Source organism: Arachis ipaensis, chromosome B9 (assembly GCF_059453495.1).
Source record: "Arachis ipaensis isolate K30076 ecotype BB chromosome B9, ASM5945349v1, whole genome shotgun sequence".
NCBI classification, from domain to species: domain Eukaryota; kingdom Viridiplantae; phylum Streptophyta; class Magnoliopsida; order Fabales; family Fabaceae; genus Arachis; species Arachis ipaensis.
This window is the reverse complement of record NC_142444.1, coordinates 17,131,293-17,153,385: the sequence shown is the minus strand read 5'-3', so window position 1 is coordinate 17,153,385 and position 22,093 is coordinate 17,131,293. Positions and strand designations below refer to the sequence as shown.

General features: G+C 33.6%; 1 protein-coding gene, 1 non-coding gene and 1 pseudogene across 3 annotated transcripts in view; all 3 read right to left on the bottom strand.

Moving 5' to 3' along the window:
• The window catches only part of LOC107615098 (UDP-glucosyl transferase 73CC6 pseudogene), a 70,245-nt pseudogene extending 51,176 nt beyond the window's left edge, over positions 1–19,069 (bottom strand). The window contains exon 1 of the transcript XR_015899581.1: positions 19,033–19,069. The product of XR_015899581.1 is annotated as a UDP-glucosyl transferase 73CC6 pseudogene (transcript). The remainder of the gene's footprint in view (positions 1–19,032) is intronic.
• LOC148543882 (uncharacterized) lies at positions 7,165–8,533 on the bottom strand. Its single transcript, XM_088498756.1, has 6 exons — positions 8,344–8,533; positions 8,232–8,245; positions 7,919–8,044; positions 7,474–7,532; positions 7,271–7,365; positions 7,165–7,169 (listed from the first exon to the last, which is right to left on the bottom strand). The coding sequence occupies exons 1-6, from the start codon at positions 8,531–8,533 to the stop codon at positions 7,165–7,167; spliced, it is 489 nt and encodes a 162-aa protein (XP_088354882.1).
• Positions 11,388–11,497, bottom strand: LOC148543881 (small nucleolar RNA R71). The gene has a single exon (XR_015901146.1). It is a non-coding gene; the product is annotated as a small nucleolar RNA R71 (small nucleolar RNA).
• Positions 19,070–22,093: the final 3,024 nt, after the last annotated feature.

Below are 22,093 nucleotides of genomic sequence, written 5' to 3'. Positions count from 1 at the left end.
TTGCCATACAAATTACAATGATAAAAACAATTTTTTGTAAAATTTCTTGACTTATACACTATTGTGCTTGCAATGGTGTTATTCTTGTAATTTTTGAATGACTATGATTGAATTAACATAAAGTATATATTAGGATAGGTTTCATGTTTCATATCTCCAATAATTGATGATAAATACCATAACGGACAAAGAATCAATTGCAATTATTTAATGTAATTGATATTATAATTACCGTTTTTAAATATAATCATTATTAATCTTTATTGTATTTTTATATATAAAAATCATTATAAAAAAGAATATTAAGTATTAATTTCAATAGTGCCTAATAAAAAGGGATATAATTTTATAATTAATATCATTAATAAACAGATTTGATAAGAACGGTGATAAGTAGAATGATAAGAGAATGGAATTAAAAATAAAACTGTTATTAAGAGATATAAATGAAGTAAATTATGGAAAGATTTAGCTGATTATGGCTGAAAAATTTTGGTTACCAAACTTTTTCCTTTCCATTAATGTTGACATAGACCGTTTATTTTATCTATCATTTTTTGTTTTTGTTTCTACCATCCTTCCCTTAAAAATAAAGTTATTCCTTATGTCAGGAAGCACACAGATTTTTCATCTTCCCATTTAAAAACATACATATTCCTACATTCATGTATTGTCTATTACATATGAGTTAAAATAATCATTTAGAGTTGGAGATAACATACAGTCTGATCTAATGATAAGAACCCTTATTAATTAGTGAAGAGAGTACATAAATTTTATTATAGATGTGGTTTTTGATGTTATACTTTCTATATCTCAAAAAATTTACACAAAATAAATTTGGTTAACCTTAATTGATTACATGTCATATCTTATTGTTGAATCTAAACAAAGTAACTGTTTATACGGCTATTTTTACTATTAGCTAATAATTTCATACTACCTCGTAAAATATTTTCCAATTAACCTCGTATGGAATTCTGAACGTGGGATGTTTTTATTCCAGAACTATTTATATAAGATTTTAATAGCTAATGGAAACCAAATGCAACTAACAAAATATATTTATCAATGTTGACAGGCCCTTGTTTTGTATAAATATGGTTATATTTATGCAGTTCAAATAAAAATAGAAAGAAAGCTGATGTGCAAAATAATATGAAGGCACAAACTCGAATTAGAGTATAAATACATTAATATGTTCAGCTTATAAGACAATAAACTATAAAATATTATCTTAGTTATTGACCATGCAGTTATGCCCAACATCAATTTTAGTAAACCGCTTAATATAATTTCCATAAATATCTTTTCGAAAATTGATAAAAAATTAACAAAGGGTAAAGTATATTTTTTTGTCTCTGAGGTTTGGCAAAAGTTTTAAAAATACCCCTAAGTTTTAGTTTGTTTCAATTTTGTCCCAAAAATTTTTTATTAGCATCAAATACACCCTCGACGGTTAAATTTTTAAAAAAATTAAGGCCAATCTAATAATAATGCATAAAAAGTATACTTGATTTGCTTGTGTTGATCGTTGTTCTTATGAAATTATTGTTGAATTTGTCTTAATTTTTTGAAAAATTAGCCGTCAGGGATATATTTGATGCAAATCGAAAAATTTTGGGACAAAATTGAAACAAAATAAAACTTAGGGATATTTTTAAAACTTTTGTCAAATTTCAGGGACAAAAAGTATACTTTACCCATTAACAAAATACCCATAAGTTTTATTTTGTTTTGATTTTATCGTTAAAGTTTACGATTTGCATGTATAAATTTCAGATAGTTTAAGATCAATGCTTTCATAATATATGACAATTATGTCTGATTTGCTTGAGTTGATTATTGTTCTTGCATGGAATATCTCTCTGATTTGCTTTCATAAATAGCCGCTCAAGATATATTTGATGCAAGTAGAAAATTTTTGGGAAAAAATTAGAACAATATAAAACTTAATGGTATTTTTAAAACTTTAAACAAAATTTTAAGGACAACAAATAAACTTTAACCTTATAAATTTAAGATGCAGTTTAATATGGTAACTTAGGACAGAAGGTTCTCTTTCAACGCTTGATTGCTACTATAAAAGTTTTAAGTTTGTTTTATTTTGCACATTAATTAAATTATAGTCTATTATATTCATTTTGCATGCTGTGAAATAATGTGAATATACGATAAGAATGACATTAATTTTCACAATCTAATAAAAATGTTCTTTTTATTTTATTTGTCATTTGAATACTCTTCATAAAAAATAGACCTTTGAAATAAAACACTACCTAATGAAAGAAAGAAAACTTTTGACTTTATCAATCTGGGTTGCTTATTAATTCTTACTTAATATTAATCTCTTTCATTTTGTCTCTCTATCTGATGCTAAACAAAGTCAATTTAATTATTCGTTAATTTTTTTGTAACTTAATGTTTTTAACCTTCTATATAATTATGTTTTAAAATTATCTAACGCATAAGAAGGTCTCATATACGTTTTCTAATTTTTTTTACTTGTTAAAAAAAGGTTACAACTTGTAAAATATGATTTAATTCAAATTTAAATTATCTATTACGTAAAATGTTAAATGATATTATTCTCTCTTTAATAAGTAATTTTTAAATTATCTATTACATAAAAAGTTACTTTTTTTCATTCATGCTAAAAGTTAAGAATTAAAATTAAACCAAATTGAAATTAAAACAAAACATAAAAATAAACATAAAATTCATTAAAAAGAAAAAGGAGCTCCAGAAAAAGAGTAATATTAAGTTTTGTATTCTGATTTGGGTTGACTTTAACCCACTTAATACATATTACAAAATTTCTTATCCTAATAAATATCCATAAAAATTATTAGTCTTATAAGATTATTATTTTATATCTCGCAAGTTGTAATCAACTTAAACATACATGTCTAAAGCTACTTTTTTTTTTGTAATAAATATATTATTAATAATTGTACCGAATAGTATGAGTCATTTGCTATAATTTTTGAATATAAATGTATTAACCGTTTATCCAAGAAACAAAAATTAGCATTACTTTAATGCTAATTTATTACTTAAACATACATTTCTTGTAAATTCGTTTTTATTGTAAATTATTACTTAAAAATATTTTTGCTTAAATCTTTTTAGTTATAGTAGTAACGTCAATCAAGTAGTATATATGATGTTGACACTCAAATAGATATTTTTCGAACTTTTTTATGAAATATATAAAAAACTTACAACTTGTAGTTTTAAGAAGAAATTTCAGTCGGAAAGTTTTTTGTTTTTTTTATTCACCCTAAAGATACAAATTAAAATTAATGAAATTTATTGATATTATTAAAATATGATAATTTTATAATCATGAAGCTTGTTTCTTATTTTCTAGTCATTTATATTGGCTAAAATAAACTCTACTTAAACTTCTTTTGATATCTTGATGTTAATTCCCACGCGAATCATGATTTAGTACATTATTAAGGAATATTGGGTATACTATTTTAAGCATTTAACTAAAAAGGGAGTTATTTGGATTCCTTAAAAGTAACTTTATACCTATTCCAAACTTTGCAAAAATAAAGACAGGTTAAATTTTAGGATGACTTTAAAACAACCATTCGTCTAAATAATCATAGTCAAAAACACTCAAACCATTACATGCAACACATGATAACCAAATAAGATACATATAAAATTGCACATCTAAATTTGCTAAACTGGAAAAAGCATATCATAATTAAAATTTAGAGATTTGACAAAGATGGACGACGGGTGCTCCATGGTGTAAACATGCCTCCTAAATGAACTTCCTTGACCAACAGCAGTAAATGTCATCTTTGAACGCCTACCATCATTTGGATTCTTCAATGTTGTATTAATCTCTTTCAGCAAAATTAACTCATTACCATTAAACAGTTGAGGAGTTTCTAAAAATCCAACTGATTGGCCTTCAATACAATAATGCCATGAGTAGCTTGCTGCATTCTCTACAATATTCCACATGAGCCACTTATATCCATGTGTTTGATTGTAGTTGGCAACATAATGCATGGAACCATTACCAACCAACAACCTTTGAAACCTACACCTTGCTTCTAAAGGAATGAGTATGTATCCAAACTCATGATTTAGCACAGAATAATGTATGATACATTGGTTCTTAGTAACTCCATAATTATTCCAGTTCAACCAACAAATGATGCCGTTTGACACAACATACCTTAGATCAAGACCTCGGACGTATGGTAGGCATATACAGTGTCTATCCCCCCGACGAGTGACTGATAAATATAAACTAAACCAAGAGTTTGTATCCAAAATTTTTTGCTTAAATATACTAACCAAAACATAATCGAAAGAGTTTGGAAGATAAGTGAATGCATAAGAAACTCCACAGATACTACAATGATGTTTCATAGGATCAAGGATCCGACAAAAGGTTCCCATCTGTGGATTTAGCACAATTATATTAGTTGGCTTACCTTTGCATGAGTACCTGATTGCTATATTACCATTTTGGCATCCAATGACATGAAACTGACCTCTATTTGCTTGCCAAAATGGAATTCTAATAGCTTCTCCTTTGCCAGTTTCTGCATCAAATTGAATAACCCAGCTAACACTTGACCTAAAACCCTTCACAGTTAGGTGTGCCAAGATGGAACCACCTTTTTTATTCGAATGGTTTGAGTGCTTTAAGATGAATTCTCATGTCGACAAAGCTCTCCTCCAATACGTAGATGTTGTTCTGCATCGACCGACTGTTTTACTATTGGTTCTACTAAAGATTTCATAAATGATCTCATCTAGTATAAGGGGTAGCAACTCCTGGCCGGTGAGTTAGACATTTGAATGGTAAATTGTGGTTTGGATAGTGCAGAAATTACAATAAGTTCTTTAAAGTGAAAGTTTAATGGGCTAAAAGTGCTCCATATCCTAAACGACAAACACTGGATTAAATAATATATTTTTCCTCAGTTGGGATCCGGTAAAAAAAGAGTATTTAACTTTATTTAGTCTGAAAAAGGCAATTTATTTGTTTGCCTTAAACACTAAACTGGTTCTCCATGGTTACACACTACATATGGACAAAATTGATATTGTTGACAAAATTGTATATTAACATAACCCAGCAGATATATGAACGTAGTATTATGGAATGGTTAAACTATTATGCATTGCTTCTTTCCCCTAACGTGATTTGACAGAATTAAATAAAAAGAGTTTTTAACGCTCTTAAAAAGGCTCATGTCACTTTTATCAACAAAGCAATTAACTCAAGTTATGCGTAAACGTGATTAGACATAATTGACTAAAAAGCAGCATGGTTGGTTCCCTAAATAAATGTCTTCTGATTGAAAATTCAATCACTTAACTTCTTGTGAAATAATGTATCTCTAAAAGTTGATGCACTTCTTTTGATGAGTAGGCTTAATTTATTGGTGTTCATTGTAACAAACCTGAATTTAAAATTTAGTGGAAAACAAACAAATAGAAAGGACAATTTTGTTTACCAATATACTGATAATGAGTTTTCTCTCGAAGCTTATATCATTTAATATTTAAGACTGTCAAGAATCAATCATTTCTGAATATAATTTCATTTACAAACTCCTTCATTAAATGTTGTTCCATACGACTGAAATTTAATTTTTAAATGCAAGAAAATAATTTGATCTCACAGACATATATAATAATAATATAATTAAGATTACCGACTACATTATCAACTATAAATGGTCACTAATTTCAGAAACCATCTCCTTTTAAAATATAATTTATACACGTATAATAAAGAATTCTTATTCCATAATAAAATAGTTATAAAATAAATTTAATACTTACTTACATTTTGTTTGTATATATATTTCTTGATAAGTGTATTTTGTCTGTTACATCCTTTTTGTAAAATTAGCTTAAATCTTGTAATTGTTGGTGCCATAATTTATAGGAAGATTTTCAAGTGTACCGTCATACCGGTGTATCAGTGATTTTTAACCGTTGATCTTAATTATATATATTATATATATTTTTTATAATTAAGATCAACAGTTAAAAATAACTAAAACACCGGTACACTTGAAAATTTTTCTAATTTATAATGGCAGGAACGAAGAAATTATCAAATATTTATAGATAATTGACTAAATCTCTATGAAATTAGAGCGAATAGTACTTTGAATCAAGAGAATAATTGCTCTATTAGTCACTATATTTTGACTTAATCTGTAGATAATTCACTATATTTGTTTGGCATTGGGTTAATTTGTCTATAACTTAATACTATTACTAATTTAACTAAAATAAAGTAAAAGCAATATATTCCACACATAGAGTTTAACCATAAAGGGTTACACTTAAGAATACCAATTGGTACCGAAGCATAGATGGTCAACCGCATTACTTCATACCTAAATAAACAGCACTAAGACATATAAATTTGAAACATTAGCAAAAGACATATTTCTCTGGACTTCAGCATACGACCAACTACATCTAAAACTAAAAATAACAATAACTATAATAAATCTTCACTCAATCTTTCTTTTCCCAGCTCCGCATCTTGTGGTCTTGTTGCTGGAACCTTGCACATCTGGACTATCCATCCCGACCATTATTGCTGAATGTGAAACAAATTCAACATCCGTAGGCTTGGCAGGAGTTTCCAACCCTATATCAAAATTGCTTTCCATTACAGAGTCCTACACAATTAAACGAATTTCTCAAATTCAAGATTTTTAATGGATTGTTAACTAAGTTTTTGTATAAGAAAATTATAAGAATTTATTACTGACCTTTGATAAAGAAATAACTGCTACACCAATTCCGTCCGAGTCATTATCAGTTTGTCCACTTATAGCCAACAAATTTGAAACATTTGGATCCGCACCCTAAGCCACAACATACGAAACAAATGAAAAATGAACAAACTTATCTATAAGAACCTAAATTTTTTACAATGTTCGAAAACAGACCTCAATTTCTGCAGAGGAAGCTTCGGAGCTATACATTCCAATAAGTGAGTCATCATCACTTATCTTAATTACATTATATACCTGGTCAAGAGTACTAATATTTTTCTTTCCAATGGATGTTTTAAAAAGGTACTTCCTCTCAAGCAGTGAGTCAAAAGCTTTTGGGTAGGAATTAGTGCTTTCAGATTTCTGCTAATTCAAGGAATCAAGCTAATATGTAAGACACAAAATACTTATAAACTGCATAGCATAATCTTATATGAAAGAAAAGAATGAAAAATGTTGTCTTATACTCAGGTCTCTCATGTCACCTGCAGGCTTTCCCATAATTAATTTGGCTTCCTGATTCCATATTATAAGATTAACACATCCAGTTCCATCAGTGATGACAACATTAAGCCAATACCTACAAAGCAATAATGTCAACCTATAAATCAATTCCACAGTACTCGCAAAATATCGATCTTTGTTCTCCTTAACTTTTCTTGGGCAAGTCTTACACGAAGCATAAAACCAATCTGTAGCACCAACCTCAATGGAGACAATTGTTCCAACAACCCAACACAATGTTTCCTACAACATGTAAATAAAAATATGTAAAGAAAATGATATAAATCATTTTACTAATATAGACTGACAGGAATAAAAAATCACACAGTTATCATGTTAAGAATATCCTCAATTGTCTTTACCAGAAATGCCCCGGCTGAAAGCTCATGACTAACAAAGTATTGAGGTTGCATATCAATGTGACTAATAGGCTATGACGCTCTCTCACACTGTTTCATTAAGCTAAACCGAATAATACATCAGCATGCATATCCTTTAATTATAAATCTTCACAACAATAAATAACAGTTCTAATACATTCTATAGTTACCTATTCTTAAATGATACAACATTAGCAATATCCGGATTGAAAAAACTCGAGAAGCATAAAGACTGTTTTGAACACTGACTTTCTTCAAGTAGAAATGTGGCTTAAACAACTGTGCCACCAAGATGACTGGCTCATTTTCAGGTTTACCCATGAAACTAATAACTTTATCAATAGATTCACCAAAGAGGGTGCACTTCATCCTATTCTGCATAAACAATGACATGAGGATTATTCACAATGATAAAGGAATTTTGGTTAAGGACATTATATATAAACAAACCCATTAATAACATAAAGAAACTAACTCTAATCCTCTAGGTAAAGTGCAATGCATTTACTCTGCTAGCCAAATTTCGTAACCATAGCTTGAGCATCTTCCTTACCCACCACACCTGACCGATGAAGTCTGTAAAATGACCAAAAAAAAAGGAAACCACAATTAAAACCAAATTATGAAACCAACAGAAACAAATGGACCGAACACAACAAATGATATAAAATTACCTAACAGGTGATTGCGATTCATTCCAACCATTGCCTCAATTTCAGGGAATGGAACGAAACTAAAAGGATTTAAAATAAATGTATCACTGGGAAGACGTGAAACACATGTCTTCATGTCAAAACTCAGTTTATATTTGTGCCCTGTTGTCTTCACCAGTTTGTTATTTCCTTGAACAATGAAATTTTTCATCGAGTATATTCCATTCTCACGTATCAAGGTCTTGAATACCGCAATATTTGCTTTTGGGATTGAACAATGTATCTAGTCACCCTAAAAATAGGGAAAATTACTAATAAGACAACAAATTCTAACCAACTTTATAACCACAACGCCAAGAAATTACAATCAGCACAGAAATAAAATACCTATTCATCTTGCAGCACCATCTCTAAGCTATAAACATCGGCAGGATTGGATTGGCTGCATAACTCGTATAAATGAACAACACCAACACTAAATTCCAAGCTAACTTTGTTGGATTGATACTTGCAACACGATCAACAATTTGATTCAAGATACTCCTTGGTTGCCTTAATGACATTTGGGATTTAAAAACCTAGAAGCCTCTGTTTCATTCTAAACCGCTTATGTGAGTAGAAGATACAGACTATTTTGAAATGGTGAGGTCATTGCATAAACGACATGCTCCATTTATAACCTTGAGCTCATTTTGAAAACCATGCATGCATGCCAAAAGGAAATCATTATTTACACCTTATTATCCAATCTTACCAAAAGAATTAAAATTTGAAAATTTTTTAAAGATCCCCGCTCAAAATTGCTGGAACTTCTTCTCGTAATCCTATTAACCAAAGATTAGAACAATTATCTGGGAGATAATTACTCAAAAATCCCATGTTTATACCACGAAACCAATCACAAAGCAGCATTTGAACTCGAAACAGTGATTTGGGATTGCTGAAACCACCTCTGCATTCGATCCAGCAGACAAAAAGGGACTTTGCAACAGTTCAAAATATTACAGGAGAGAGTTCGAGAAATAGGTAGTTTCCTTACCTTTTCAGCTTCAAATGGGTTAAAAGAAAGATACAAAAAGGGCAGAGGTTGTGAATATCAATGGATATGTTGGACAGAATTGTAATTACATGAGAAACACATGTCTCACCAACTAAGCTAGTGGATGTAGTTTTACTATTTTGCTAGTCATCTTTATAATTATAAATTGATAAGGGTGATGAAATACAATACCACTGTTAGAGATGGCCATGGGGCAGGGTCGTCACTATAATCCGCCTTCCGCTACGGGTAACAGAAATTTTGTATCTGTCGGAGAACTAAATATCTGTAAATATCTGCAAATTTTACAAATTAAAAATTTCAATCATAGAATATTAACAATTTCAAACACAAAACATTAATAATTGAATACATTCTAAATTTTCAAATAAAAATTCAACAACAATTGTATAAACAGAAATAAAACTAAAAAAATTAACAATTTTAAATACAAAAAATTAGCAATCGAATAAATCTTGAATTCCCAAATAAAAATTCAACAATAATTACAGAAATAAAGATACAAACTCAAAAAATTAACATTTTCAAATAATTTAAAATATTGAATAAACCCTAAACCCCAAATATTGAAGAAAAAAAAACTCAATTGAAACTAGTCAGAGAAAGGGACTTATTGATGTAGCGACGACGAGGCTTCGGGAGGCAGCAACGATGAGTGACGAAGTGGCTGTTGGAGGCAACAACGATTGTACCGGTGGCAGTGACGATTCTGCTGGAGGCAGTAACGACGAAGAAGACCGATTAGGAGGCTGCAATGACACTAAAAATTTAACACTATAACTTCAAGCTATGCAATGCACGTTCTGCAATTTCAATGTTCTGATGCATGAGCATCTTATACCATTTTTCTAGTTATTTTTATAGTGATTTCAGTTAGATTTTATTTACTTTTACATGATTTTAGTACAAAAATCACCTTTGGATGCTACTTTGAGTTTTTCTTGTGTTGTTATGATTTTAAGTGAAATTCGGAGCAGTTTGGAGAAGCCTGAAGCAAGAAAGAAAAATGCTGGCAGCACCCTACCTGGGCGCTGAACTTCCACCTGGCATTTGGCGCTAGCAGGGGGCACAGACCAGAGACGCACATTTCCCCACTTGGCATTCAATACCCATTCCTGAAGCTGAACGCCAGCACTTTGAAGAATCCTATTTTTTCTGTAATTTATGAGCAACTAAACCTCCTGGTTAAGGTTAGGAGCTCTGTTTATTTCTATAGATTAAGTTATTATTCTTCTATTTTAATTTATATTTGATTCAATTCTAAGGTATTGTTTTCGTTAGTAATCTTATGAACTAGGTGGAACGAGAGTATGACCATTTTCTACATGAGTTCTTGTGATTCTCGAGAGAGTTATCTCGCCTGAACTACAGCTTTAAAACACTCCTCCTAAATTGTTAATTACATGAACTAACCGGGATATGTGACATATAATCCTGTTAGTGTTGGGTAATTAGGATTTTTGTGGCATTAAACTAGCTTTTTAAACTTCACCCTCTGATCTGAATTGAGTGACCACGAGAGTGGCGTTTGATGAGGATTGGAGGAGATTAAATCACTAAGAGATTAAGGTTTAATCACTTATGGTTTGCCACTATGGCAACTAATGGAGGGAATCCAAACGTTGAAGAGCAAGCAAGGAAGGTGCTTGGCTCATACACTACACCCACGCCTAACTTCTATGGGCACAGTATATCTATACCTGCCATTGGTGTCAATAACTTCAAGTTTAAGCCTCAATCGGTCACTCTAGTGCAACAGAACTTTCAGTATCATGGACTCCCGCAGGAGGACCCCAATAAGTTCATATCTGATTTCCTGTAAATCTATGACATGGTCAAGACGAATGGAGTGAACCCTAAGGTCTAAAAGCTCATGCTCTTCCCTTTTGCTATAAGGGACAAAGCAAAGCAGTGGCTTGATTATCAGTACAAAGAGAGCCTGGACTCATGGGACAAGGTAGTCACTGGATTTTTGACCAAGTTCTTTCCACCCTAGAAGCTAAGTAAGCTCAGAGTGGATGTCCAGGCCTTCAGACAGAAAGAGAGAGAGTCCCTCTATGAGGCATGGGAGAGATACAAGCAGATGATCAGAAGATGCCCCCTCAAACATGATTTCAGACTGGACCAGGCTGTAGATTTTTTATGATGGCCTCTCTAAGATGGTCAAGATGTCATTAGATCACTTTGCAGGTGGTTCTCTACACATGAAGAAGACGCCTAAAGAGGCAGATGAGCTTATCGAGATGGTTGCCAACAACCAGTACATGTACACTTGTGAGAGGAATCCTGTGAACTGGGACTAATCAAAAGAGAGGAGTTATAGAGATGAATACACTGGATTCCATCTTGGCTTAGAACAAACTTATGTCCCAGTAGATAAGCATGATCTCTCAGCACTTGACTAGGATACAGGTTTCAGCTGTCAACACTCAAGATGCATCCTATGGCATGACTAAAAGCCATACTCAAGGGGACGGCTATGACATTGCTTACCCACCATGGAGGAAGTAAATTACATGAAAATTTTCTCTAAAAATTCCAATAATGATCCCTATGCAAATACTTTTAATCAGGGATGGAGGAATCATCCTAACTTTGGGTGGAGGGAGCAATAAAGGCCTCAACAGGGCTTCAACAACAACCAGGGTGGAACCAATCAGAATAGGTTCAACAACAGACAGTTCCAAGCCTCTCATCAGCAGATGGAGACGTCCAAATATAGCCTCTTTGACTTAGCCACAATAGTCTCTAATCTTTCCAAGATCACTCACAGCTTTATGCAAGAGACTCAGTCTTCAATTCGGAACTTGGAAATACAAGTGGGTCAGTTGAGCAGTAGGATACCTGAGAGACCTCCCAACACTTTTCCAAGCAACACAAAGGTAAATCCAAGAGAAGAGTGCAAAGCCCTCACTATGGGCAAGAAGGCCGTGCCTAAAGAGGAGGATGTTGCTGAGGAATTGAAAGAGAAAAAGGCTCAAAAGGAGACTGGCAGAGCACTAGTACACACCCTAGTAGTGATAAACGAGCCAGGAGTACAACACCCTCTGAACATGCAAGAGGAGACCAAGGACGAGCAACTTGCTCAATTCTTGGCAGTCTTTAAGAAATTACAGATCAATATTCCTTTTGCCGATGTGTTAGAGAAGAAGCCTCCCTATATGGCCTGTCCGAAAAGTGTATTCTCTGAGAAGAAAGTCCTGAGGAAAGATGAAACTGTGGTGCTGACCAAGGAGTGCAGTGCACTAGTGCAAAAGAAGCTACCTTAGAAATTGACATATCCCGGAAGCTTCTTGATTCCCTGCACTATAGGGACCATCACATTTGAGAAGGCACTATGCTACCTTGGATCAAGCATAAATCTAATGCCTCTCTCTGTAATGAAGAAGCTGGGGATCCAAGAGGCGTAGCCCACAAGGATCTCACTGGAGATGGTAGACAAGTCGCTGAATAGGGCATATGGAATGGTGGAGAACGTCCTAGTAAAGGTTGGAGACCTTTACCTCCCAGTAGACTGCGTGATACTTGATACTAGAGAAGAAAAGGATGACTCCATCATCCTAGGAAGGTCACTAGCTACTGAGAGAGCCTTGATTGATGTAGAGAGAGGAGAGTTATGCTTGAGGACGCATGAAGACTATTTGCTGTTCAAAATTTTTAAACCTCAACCTCTCTCTGACAAAGATGGTACTAGCACGCAGAGCTCAGTGCTCAAGCCTTCTCATTCAGTGGCAAAAGCCATACAGAGTCCCCTGACATCAAACCTAAGTTTGGTGTTGGGATTTTACCACCCACTATTGAAAGAGGAGGCCCTAAAAGAAAGTACCCAAAGGCTAGGAACAAGAAGATTCCTACTGGAGACTTCTCACCTGGCATGAGAGTAGTCTTTACAAAAAGTCCAGTCATACCACACATGGTGAACAGAATCCTATCTCTGGAGCATGTTGAACTAATTCATGAGAGCACAAGGAGGAAGTTCACAATAAGGGGTGAAGATCTAAGCCCCTATAACCCTCCGTAAAGGAGCTGTTCGTCAAGCTAATGACGGTAAAGAAGTGCTTGTTGGGAGGCAACCCAACCATACGTATCCTATAGTTTACTTTTACTTTCTTTTATTCTACTTTAGTTTATTTGAGTTTGATTTCATATTAATTTATTTTATATTGAGTTCATAGTTTTTCTCATTTTTATAACATTTGTGATCATATATAACACTTAGAACAGAAACAAGGACGTGTAGACGGAAAAATAGCACACCCTGAAGAAGGCCCCCTGGTGACGCCAAACGCCAGCCCGGTGTCTAGCGCCCAGGGGGGAGAAAAGGCAGTGGACGTTTAACGTCTAAAAGGGAGAAGCTCAAGACCAATTTTTGGTCCCTCTAGGGAGTTTAAACGCTAGCAAAAAAAAAAAGGGAGATCCCCCTGGTGGTGCCAAACGCCAGCTCAGCATTCAGTGCTCAGGGGGAGGCAGCATGTTGATTTTGAATTTTAAAGTTTTTTGGCCAATTGAGAAACCCCAACCACCAACCATTTCACCACACAATCTTATCCATTCTCTCTCCTCTCTAACCCACTTTTCCATCCACATTCATCCATCCCATCACCTATCACTTTCCTTGATTCTCTCAACTCACCTTTCACTCTATCCAATCCCCTCTCATCAATCCCATCCATCTCTCTTTCCAACAACCCACATTCAAATTCAATTTTCCCCCACTCCCACCACCATAACCGAAACCCACCCACCCCTACCTATAAATACCGCTATCTTCATCCACTTTAACCACACCTCACACTACTCTTCCCCTTTTACTTATTCTTCCCCATACACATTCCCTTTCTTTATCTTACCCCTTTCTTCACCCCAAAGGCCGAAGATAATATCCCATCTCCTTTATCTCCTTCTTTTATTTTATTTTCCTTTTCTTATTTTATATTTCTATTTTCTCGGGGATGAGCAAAGCTTTTAAGTTTTGTGTTGGGCACTCCACTTTTTGCTTCCTCATTCTTACCTCCATGGCACCCAAAACCGGAGAATTTTCAAGGAAAAGAAAGGAGAAAGCTCCCACTTACGAGCCATGAGATTTCACACGATTCCTCTCCAAGACCCATCAAGACCATTTTTATGATGTGGTGAGGAAGAAGAAGGTGACTCTCGAGGTCCCCTTCAAGCTGAAGGATGATGAGTACCCGGAGATCCTATATCAGATTCTAAGACGGGGTTGGGAAGTTCTGGCCAACCCTGTAACAGAGGTTGGAGTGTTGATGGTGCGAGAGTTCTGCGCCAACGCCTGGGTGACGAGCAAGCATGATAGAAGCGTGAACCCAGAGCCGAGGAATTGGCACACCATGGTTAGAGAACATATCATGGATTTCAGCCTTGAGAGTGTGAGGGTGACGTTACAGTTTCCAGAGCCACGAGAGGACCCACACTCATACATTCGCAGGGTCAATACTGACCAGTAGTTGGATTAAGTCCTTGCTGACATCTGCGTACCTGGAGCTCAGTGGAGGAGGAATGCTCAAGGTCAGCCTTACCAGCTAGGTAGGCTTGACCTTAGGCCAATAGCTAGAGGATGGTTGGAGTTTATCCAATGTTTTATCATCCCTACGAGTAACCACTATAAGGTTACAGTCGAGTGAGCAGGGATGATTCACTGCATTATGCTCAGCAATGAGGTGGAGGTATATGAGGTGATCCCTCAAGAGTTCTACAGAGTAGCTGACAAGCCATCCACCACTGCGAGGCTGACATTCCCTCATCTCATTTACTGCTTATGCACAGCAGCTGGAGCTCACATAGAGGGAGATACCCTGATCGAGGAGGAGTGGCCGATCACAAAGAAGGGTATGGATCACGCTAGGGAGCCCGTGCAAGGACCATAGCAGGAGCCAGTTCCACCGCCTCCGTAGGATCTTCTGGAGATGCTTCAGGGGATGTACTTCCCTCCCTGTGGCTACTGGGATCAGTTGACCACATCTTTAGGGGAGTTGACATCATCAGCTGATCAACTGAGACTGGAGCATCAGGATCAGTTTGCACTCCTCCATCAGATGATGGAGGAGCAAAGGAGGCAGGGGCGTGACATCGAGGAGCTTCAATGCTCTAGGGGATTCTTCGGAGGGAGCAGTAGCCACCATCACTGAAGTGGTCTAGTTTCACTTTCCCTATCTTTATTTTATCTCTGTTTTTCTAGTATTTAATTGTATTACCTATTTTCTTATCTGAGTTTGCATGATCACTCTTAGGATTCTTTTACTTTCTAGTTTAGTAGTTTATTTCTAAAAATCTTTCAAGATGTCTTATGTATTACGCATCAAGCTTAAAAATAAAAATCTATTGAAAAAGAAGTAGTAAAATACATAAGATCTTGAGTTATATTATGAGTTATTCTAGTTGCTTTGATATGGTGGCCTTATCTCTATTTCTGAATGTATGAATTATCTGTGCCTATTGGATATGGAGTTGAGTATATTGGTTCTTGAGGAACAAAAACTTAAAGAAATATTATGAATTCTCTGAAATAAGAAAAATATTGATTCTCGAAGCAAAAGAAACAGCAAAAAGAATTGAAAAGAAAAAAAAATGTCCAAGACTTTGAGCATCAATGGTTAGGAGGGTCAAAACTGATCTAAAGCTCAAAAGATTGATTTTTCCTAACCATATGCTTTTGGTGTGAAAGTGTTAAGTAACCCTAGAGACTGAACACTTAAAGTCGTGACCCATTGCTATTACAAAGTATGCCTAAGGCTCTGAGCACCATTGTCTGGGAGAAGTAAAAATAAAAATTCAAACCCAAAAGGTTCCCCCAGCTAAGTGCTTATGGTGTTTATGTTTTAAGTTGAGTTTGAAAACATAACACTTAAAGTCACGACTAGGCTCAAAAGTGCAAAGCACCAACGAAAAGAAAAGTTGTGTTCAAGAATCAACTAGAGCCTAAAGAAAAGAATGAATAATACCATCAGTTCTAGTTCTCAAGGACATCAGTATTTCTAAGCTTCAAAGGATAGTGAGATACCAAAGCTATTCAGAAATAGAGTGTCATTAGCTCCATTCAGTAATTAGACGTGAGCTTGAATGACAACTCTAATCTTGTGTGTTTTCTCTTCCTTGGTCCTATATTGTTTTTGGTTGCTTAAGGACAAGTAACAGTTTAAGTTTGGTGTTGTGATGTGTGAGCATCTTATACCCTTTTTCTAGTTATTTTTACAGTGTTTTTAGTTAGATTTTACTTACTTTTACTTGATTTTAGTGCAAAAATCATTTTTGGATGCTACTTTGAGTTTTTCTTGTGTTGTTATGATTTTAGGTAAAATTCAGAGCAGTTTGGAGAAGCCTGAAGCAAGAAAGGAAAATGCTGGCAACATCCTCCCTGGGCGCTGAACGCCCACCTGGCATTTGACGCCAGCAGGGGGCACAGACCAGAGATGCACGTTTCCCCCCTTGGCGTTCAACACCCATTCCTGAAGTTGAACGCCAGCAGCAGCCCGTTTCACACCTCTCTGGGCCTCCAAGTGGATTTAGTACTTCTTAGTTTTATTTTATTTTCTTTTTGTAATTTCTATTTACAAACAATATCTTTCTAGGTCTAGCATTTATTATTTAGGTTAGTATTTAAAGGAAAAGATTAACCCTTTAGAGGGTACCAAGGATCTTCTTCCTTCCGCACTTTGCAGAACCCTGTTTTCTCTGTAAGTTATGAGCAACTAAACCTCCTGGTTAAGGTTAGGAGCTTTGTTTATTTCTATAGATTAAGATTATTATTCTTTTATTTTAATTTATGTTTGATTCAATTCTAAGGTGTTGTTTTCGTTCTTAATCTTAAGAACTGTGTGGAACGAGAGTATGACCCTTTTCTACATGAGTTCTTGTGATTCTCGAGAGAGTTATCTCGCCTGAACTACAGCTTGAAAATACTCCTCCTAAATTGCTAATTACTTGAACTAATTGGGATATATGACATATAATCCTATTAGCTTTGGGTAATTAGGGTTTTTGTGGCGTTAAACTGGGTTTCTAAACTTTACCTTTTGATCTGAATTGAGTGACCATGAGAGTGGCGTTTGATGAGGATTAGAGAAGATTAAATCACTAAGAGATTATGGTTTAATCACTTATGGTTTGCCATAGAATGAATCAGTCATTGTTAAGATAGTTGGTAAGACATTTTAATCCAGAAAAATAAACATCTTCAAGACTTTAACTGTTGTCTCACATTATTTTTGCACCGAACTATTTATTGCTTTCTTTATTTCTCTTGTTTATTGCTTTATGCGTTTTACACCAACAAACAACCTTTACTGTTTGGCTGACTAAGTCCAACAAGATAACCATTGCTTGCTCAGTCCGACAATCCTCATAGGGTCGACCTTCACTCACTTAAGGTATTACTTGGATGACCCGGTGCACTTACCGGTTAAGTTGTGCAAGTTCTAATTTTACGCACCATGTTCACAAGAAGAAAAATCCTCAACTTGTTCTCAACCAATTCATACTTAGGAAACTATTGACTATGTCTCTCAAATATTTGTCGTCTTCAATAGATCCCATGAATCTAGACAGCAAGTCTGATTTATTAAGACCCGTCATTGTCATCGCCATCTCCTTCCTCCTCAGCCCTATCATCTTCATGACCACATTTTCTACCGCTCTGATCGCTTCCTTCAACTTCTTCTCCGATCCAATGTTCAATAATTGCTTCAGTTTTTATATGAACGGCAACGGTGACATTGCTCGTTGTACTGATAACTTGGATGTGAGGTCGAAGCTGTATGCCAACTTGGACTTCGGAAAAGAAGGAATAAAGCACTCGAGGTCCATTCTAAATGAGAATTTGCATATGATGTCGAAGGAGAATCTTCTCATGACGTCCTAATGTCCAAAAATCTATATTATTTGCCAGAGAGTGGAGAAAGGCATGCCCTTTGGGTAGTTGTGGAACTTGGTCTTGAGGATGTGGTGGACGTTGTCGGGGTTGGAGGTGATATTGCTATCGAGGACGTGGAGGTGGATGCTTCTAGTGGGTGAAGTGCGGAGGAGGTGGGTGTATCAGTTACAGAGATTTAGGAAGTGTGTGGTTCATAACATGTTGAGGTAGATACAACACGCGTAGCAGTTATACCATGACTTGATCTTGGAGCTGAAGAGAAGGAAGGAAAAGATGGAAAAGAAGACTGTAAAGGTGAAAAAGGAGCGTATGAATGTTAGGATTATACGAGATATGATGAAAATTTGAAAAGAACAGTGTCGTTTTCGAATAAAGGGGTCAGAGATCATTTTGTCTCCTATTAAAATTGTCAGGAATTATTTTGTTTCCCATTTGAGTTATCAGGAATCATTTTGTCTTTCATTAGAGTTGATAGAGTCAAAAACCTAAGTGACTAACGAAATTAATTATTAAGAACCAATCAAATAATTAATTTTAATTAGAAACTAAAGTGTTTGATTCGAATTTTTTTGAAAATCAAAATGGTTAAATACTCTATGACAATACGATCATGATTAAAGTAAACAACTTAAGGTTCAGCACTTCAACCATTTTAAACATGGGTCCCTCAAAACCTTAACAATCCGTAAATCATGATATTAATGAACTTTTCTTTTTGTCGCGACATTCAAGTGGGTAACTCGTCTACTTTGAATTTATACACGCAAAGGACGAAAAAAATAATCTATACGCTATTGTATGATTATATAAATCGCTGGAAGAATTATATATATTGTTCCGCCGATGGTCATTTTGAATTATTTTTGAGGATTCTGTTAGAAACTAATTTGGAGTAATTTGGAGTACAGTGACTTATAGTTAATTGGTTAAAAAATATATTAGTTATATAAAAAATATTTTTTTATTATTTCTATTTTTTAAAATTAAAAATAAAGAAGAGTTAATTAAGTTGATGTATGCTCTAAAAAATTAATTATAGCATAAGCCAATTCAAGTAATTTTTCTTTGTTTCTAATTTTAAATTTCAAAAAGTAAAAATAGTGGAGAGTTGTTTTATTTTTTTTATGTAACTAGCATATTTTTCAATTAATTGATTATACCTTAAGTTAGTTTTCTAGTGAAATCCTACTTTTATTAACATTAATTAATATTTTTTATCAAATTTTTATTTTTAGACTATAGATTTGTTAGTCCTATCTTTATGTAGAAGTATCATTAACTACTATAAAAATATTTATAAAAAGAACTCTTTTTTATTTTTAAGAAAATTAATAATTAGATATTTGTCTCTCTATTTTTTTTTAGACATTTTTTTCTATCCTTTTAAATCAGAATTTTAAAGAAAAGAGACCAGAATTCTGCTAGAATTTCTTCTCTTTCAATCACCATCGCACGTCCTCTCTCCTTCTCCCTCCGCAGTCGCTGGTTCTATGCTCCTTGCTTTGCGCTGTTTTTTATTTCTGCACTTCACCCCTGCGTTCTTGCTCGTTATCTGTTCTTTCCTGTGGGCTGTCGCTGATACTCTACTCTTTATAGTGTCTTGCTATATCTCGCCGTCACTATTGGGTGGTCTCACCTTGTCTCACTACCGTCTATGCTAGTGACGGACCCAGAAAATTTATATTGGGGGACAAAAATAATACACATTACTATCAAAAGATATATTAATTTAAATTTAAAAATATAAAAATGCATATTCATTATTCGAATACAAAAAAAAAACCAAAAATTACATTAGTCGCTAACTTTTTTCGCTTCAATTCTAAGAACTTCTTTTTATTAGAAGAAAAGACTAATAGAGTGACTTCAGATTCTAGTGGTAGCTTTCTTTTGAAATATTTTTTCATTATTATTTCTAAAAATAAAAAATATATATTTTAAATTAGTAAATTGATCAATTTACTTTAAAAATTTATATGCAACATAATTACATATAATAGAATAGAACGAAAGATAAACAAATAAATAATAAGAATCACTAAATTGAGAATAAAATAAAATATATAAATTTATGAAGAGAATAAAAAATAGATTAATACCTAAATTATAATTATTTGAATTAAAATTTGCAATTGAAAATATCAAAAAGAGAAACAATGAAATTGAAAGATACATAGAGTCATCGAGAGCTATATAAAACAAAATAGAGAATTTAAAATTTACTTTTTGATGAAGCGAAGATGACCACTAGATAAAGAATAGAAAAATAAGATTGAAAATATGAAATTAAGAAAAGGTTTTAAGAGAATAAATGAGTGACGGCTGAGATTTGAAAATAGAAGAAGACTAAATTTAATTAGGTTAACTAATAGTCAAAATAATAGAAAGATAAAATGGGTTTAGGACTTTTAATAATTGGACTTAGTTATATATATATAATTTTTTATTTAAAATTATCAAATCAGAGTGGGGGCAAGTGCCCCCATCATGATGCTTGGGTCCGTGCCTGGTCTATGCTCAAAGACGAAGATCCATTTCTTCTCATATCTGAAGCAAGTCCTAATACTATTAGGAGGGTGCTTGCTATTATAGCCGTACAATTGAAGTGATCGCTCTGGACTTGCGAAATTGAACAAAATATTGTTCTACTTTGTAGGTAAATAATTTAAGAATTTCTACATTTTAAAAGTTATGTACTTTAAGAGAGAATATTTAATTCTAATTCCTAGGAGAGTAGCTAATTTGAGTATTTTGTTATTAATTATTCTTGTATTTGATACAAATTGATGAAATTAGATTATAAAAATTGCCAAATGTGACTTATACCTCACTCTAACATGATTTACAGCAGAGATAACGACTAGCAAGGTTTTTTAATTTCTTTTTTAACTCTCTTTAATATTCATTCATTAAGATGAATTAAAAATTGTTCTTGATTCTTGTATCTAACATTGTCTTGCCACTTGGGTAGATCATTATGTTCAACTTTCAAGTAATTATTTTATTATAGATTCACTTATTTTCTCTTGCATGATCAAGTACCTTTTATTCAACTTCATGTAATCTTTAGAATCTTGACTCCAAAATTTTGTTTATTGAGTATACTACAAAGTATAATCTACCTTTTTTAAAATTAATCATTATTAGGTATCTAGCGGAGATGTTACTCTTATATTTATGACATTTACAGTTTACACACATATGTATAGGAGCAATTCTTTCATATTTTTGCATTTTTTACTCCAATTAGTTTTAGTTATTTTTTTTTAGATCGGAGATTTATTTCTTTGTGAGATGATGTGATTTATATTTCTTATTGTTTTGTTGATATGACCAATTAGTCTACTATACATGCTTGTGATTTTCATTGTAGGTAGTTGATTGTTCCATTGTAAGTGATAATTTGATTTTCTCATGTAGAGTTAGAATCCTAAGGTAAAAGACTCAATTGTCGAAGATACTCTCTCTTGCAAGGATACCAAACCTGTATGTGAACCTAGAGACATCAAACTACCTCACACTAAGTTGTTGGATCTCATGTGAAAAGCTTAGTATAAATGTAGTTGTCATTGGCACTACTTGACATGATTATGTCTTTAGTTATATTTTGAGGTTCTCTTTTTTCAAACTAACTATAGAGTTTTTAACAGTGTAGTATTGTTTTTACAATGTTAAAATGATAAGTATAATAATTAATGAGTAATTTTTCAGCATTGTAAGAGACATGCTGATGTTTTCTGCAAGCAAGAGTTTAATTTTAATTATCGCATTAGCCATATAATTTTTTTTTTAGTTTTCTATGTTTTGAAAAAACTTGGATATTG

Bases quoted from the DNA above. Each gene is read 5' to 3' on its own strand.
- LOC148543882 (XM_088498756.1), bottom strand. From the start codon at position 8,533: ATGAAAAATTTCATTGTTCAAGGAAATAACAAACTGGTGAAGACAACA. The intron at 7,533-7,918 runs GTCAGTGTTCAA...TACATGTTGTAG, and splicing joins CACATTTCTACTTGAAGAAA to GAAACATTGTGTTGGGTTGT. The intron at 7,366-7,473 runs GTTTTATGCTTC...ATTGCTTTGTAG, and splicing joins GAGGTTGGTGCTACAGATTG to GTATTGGCTTAATGTTGTCA.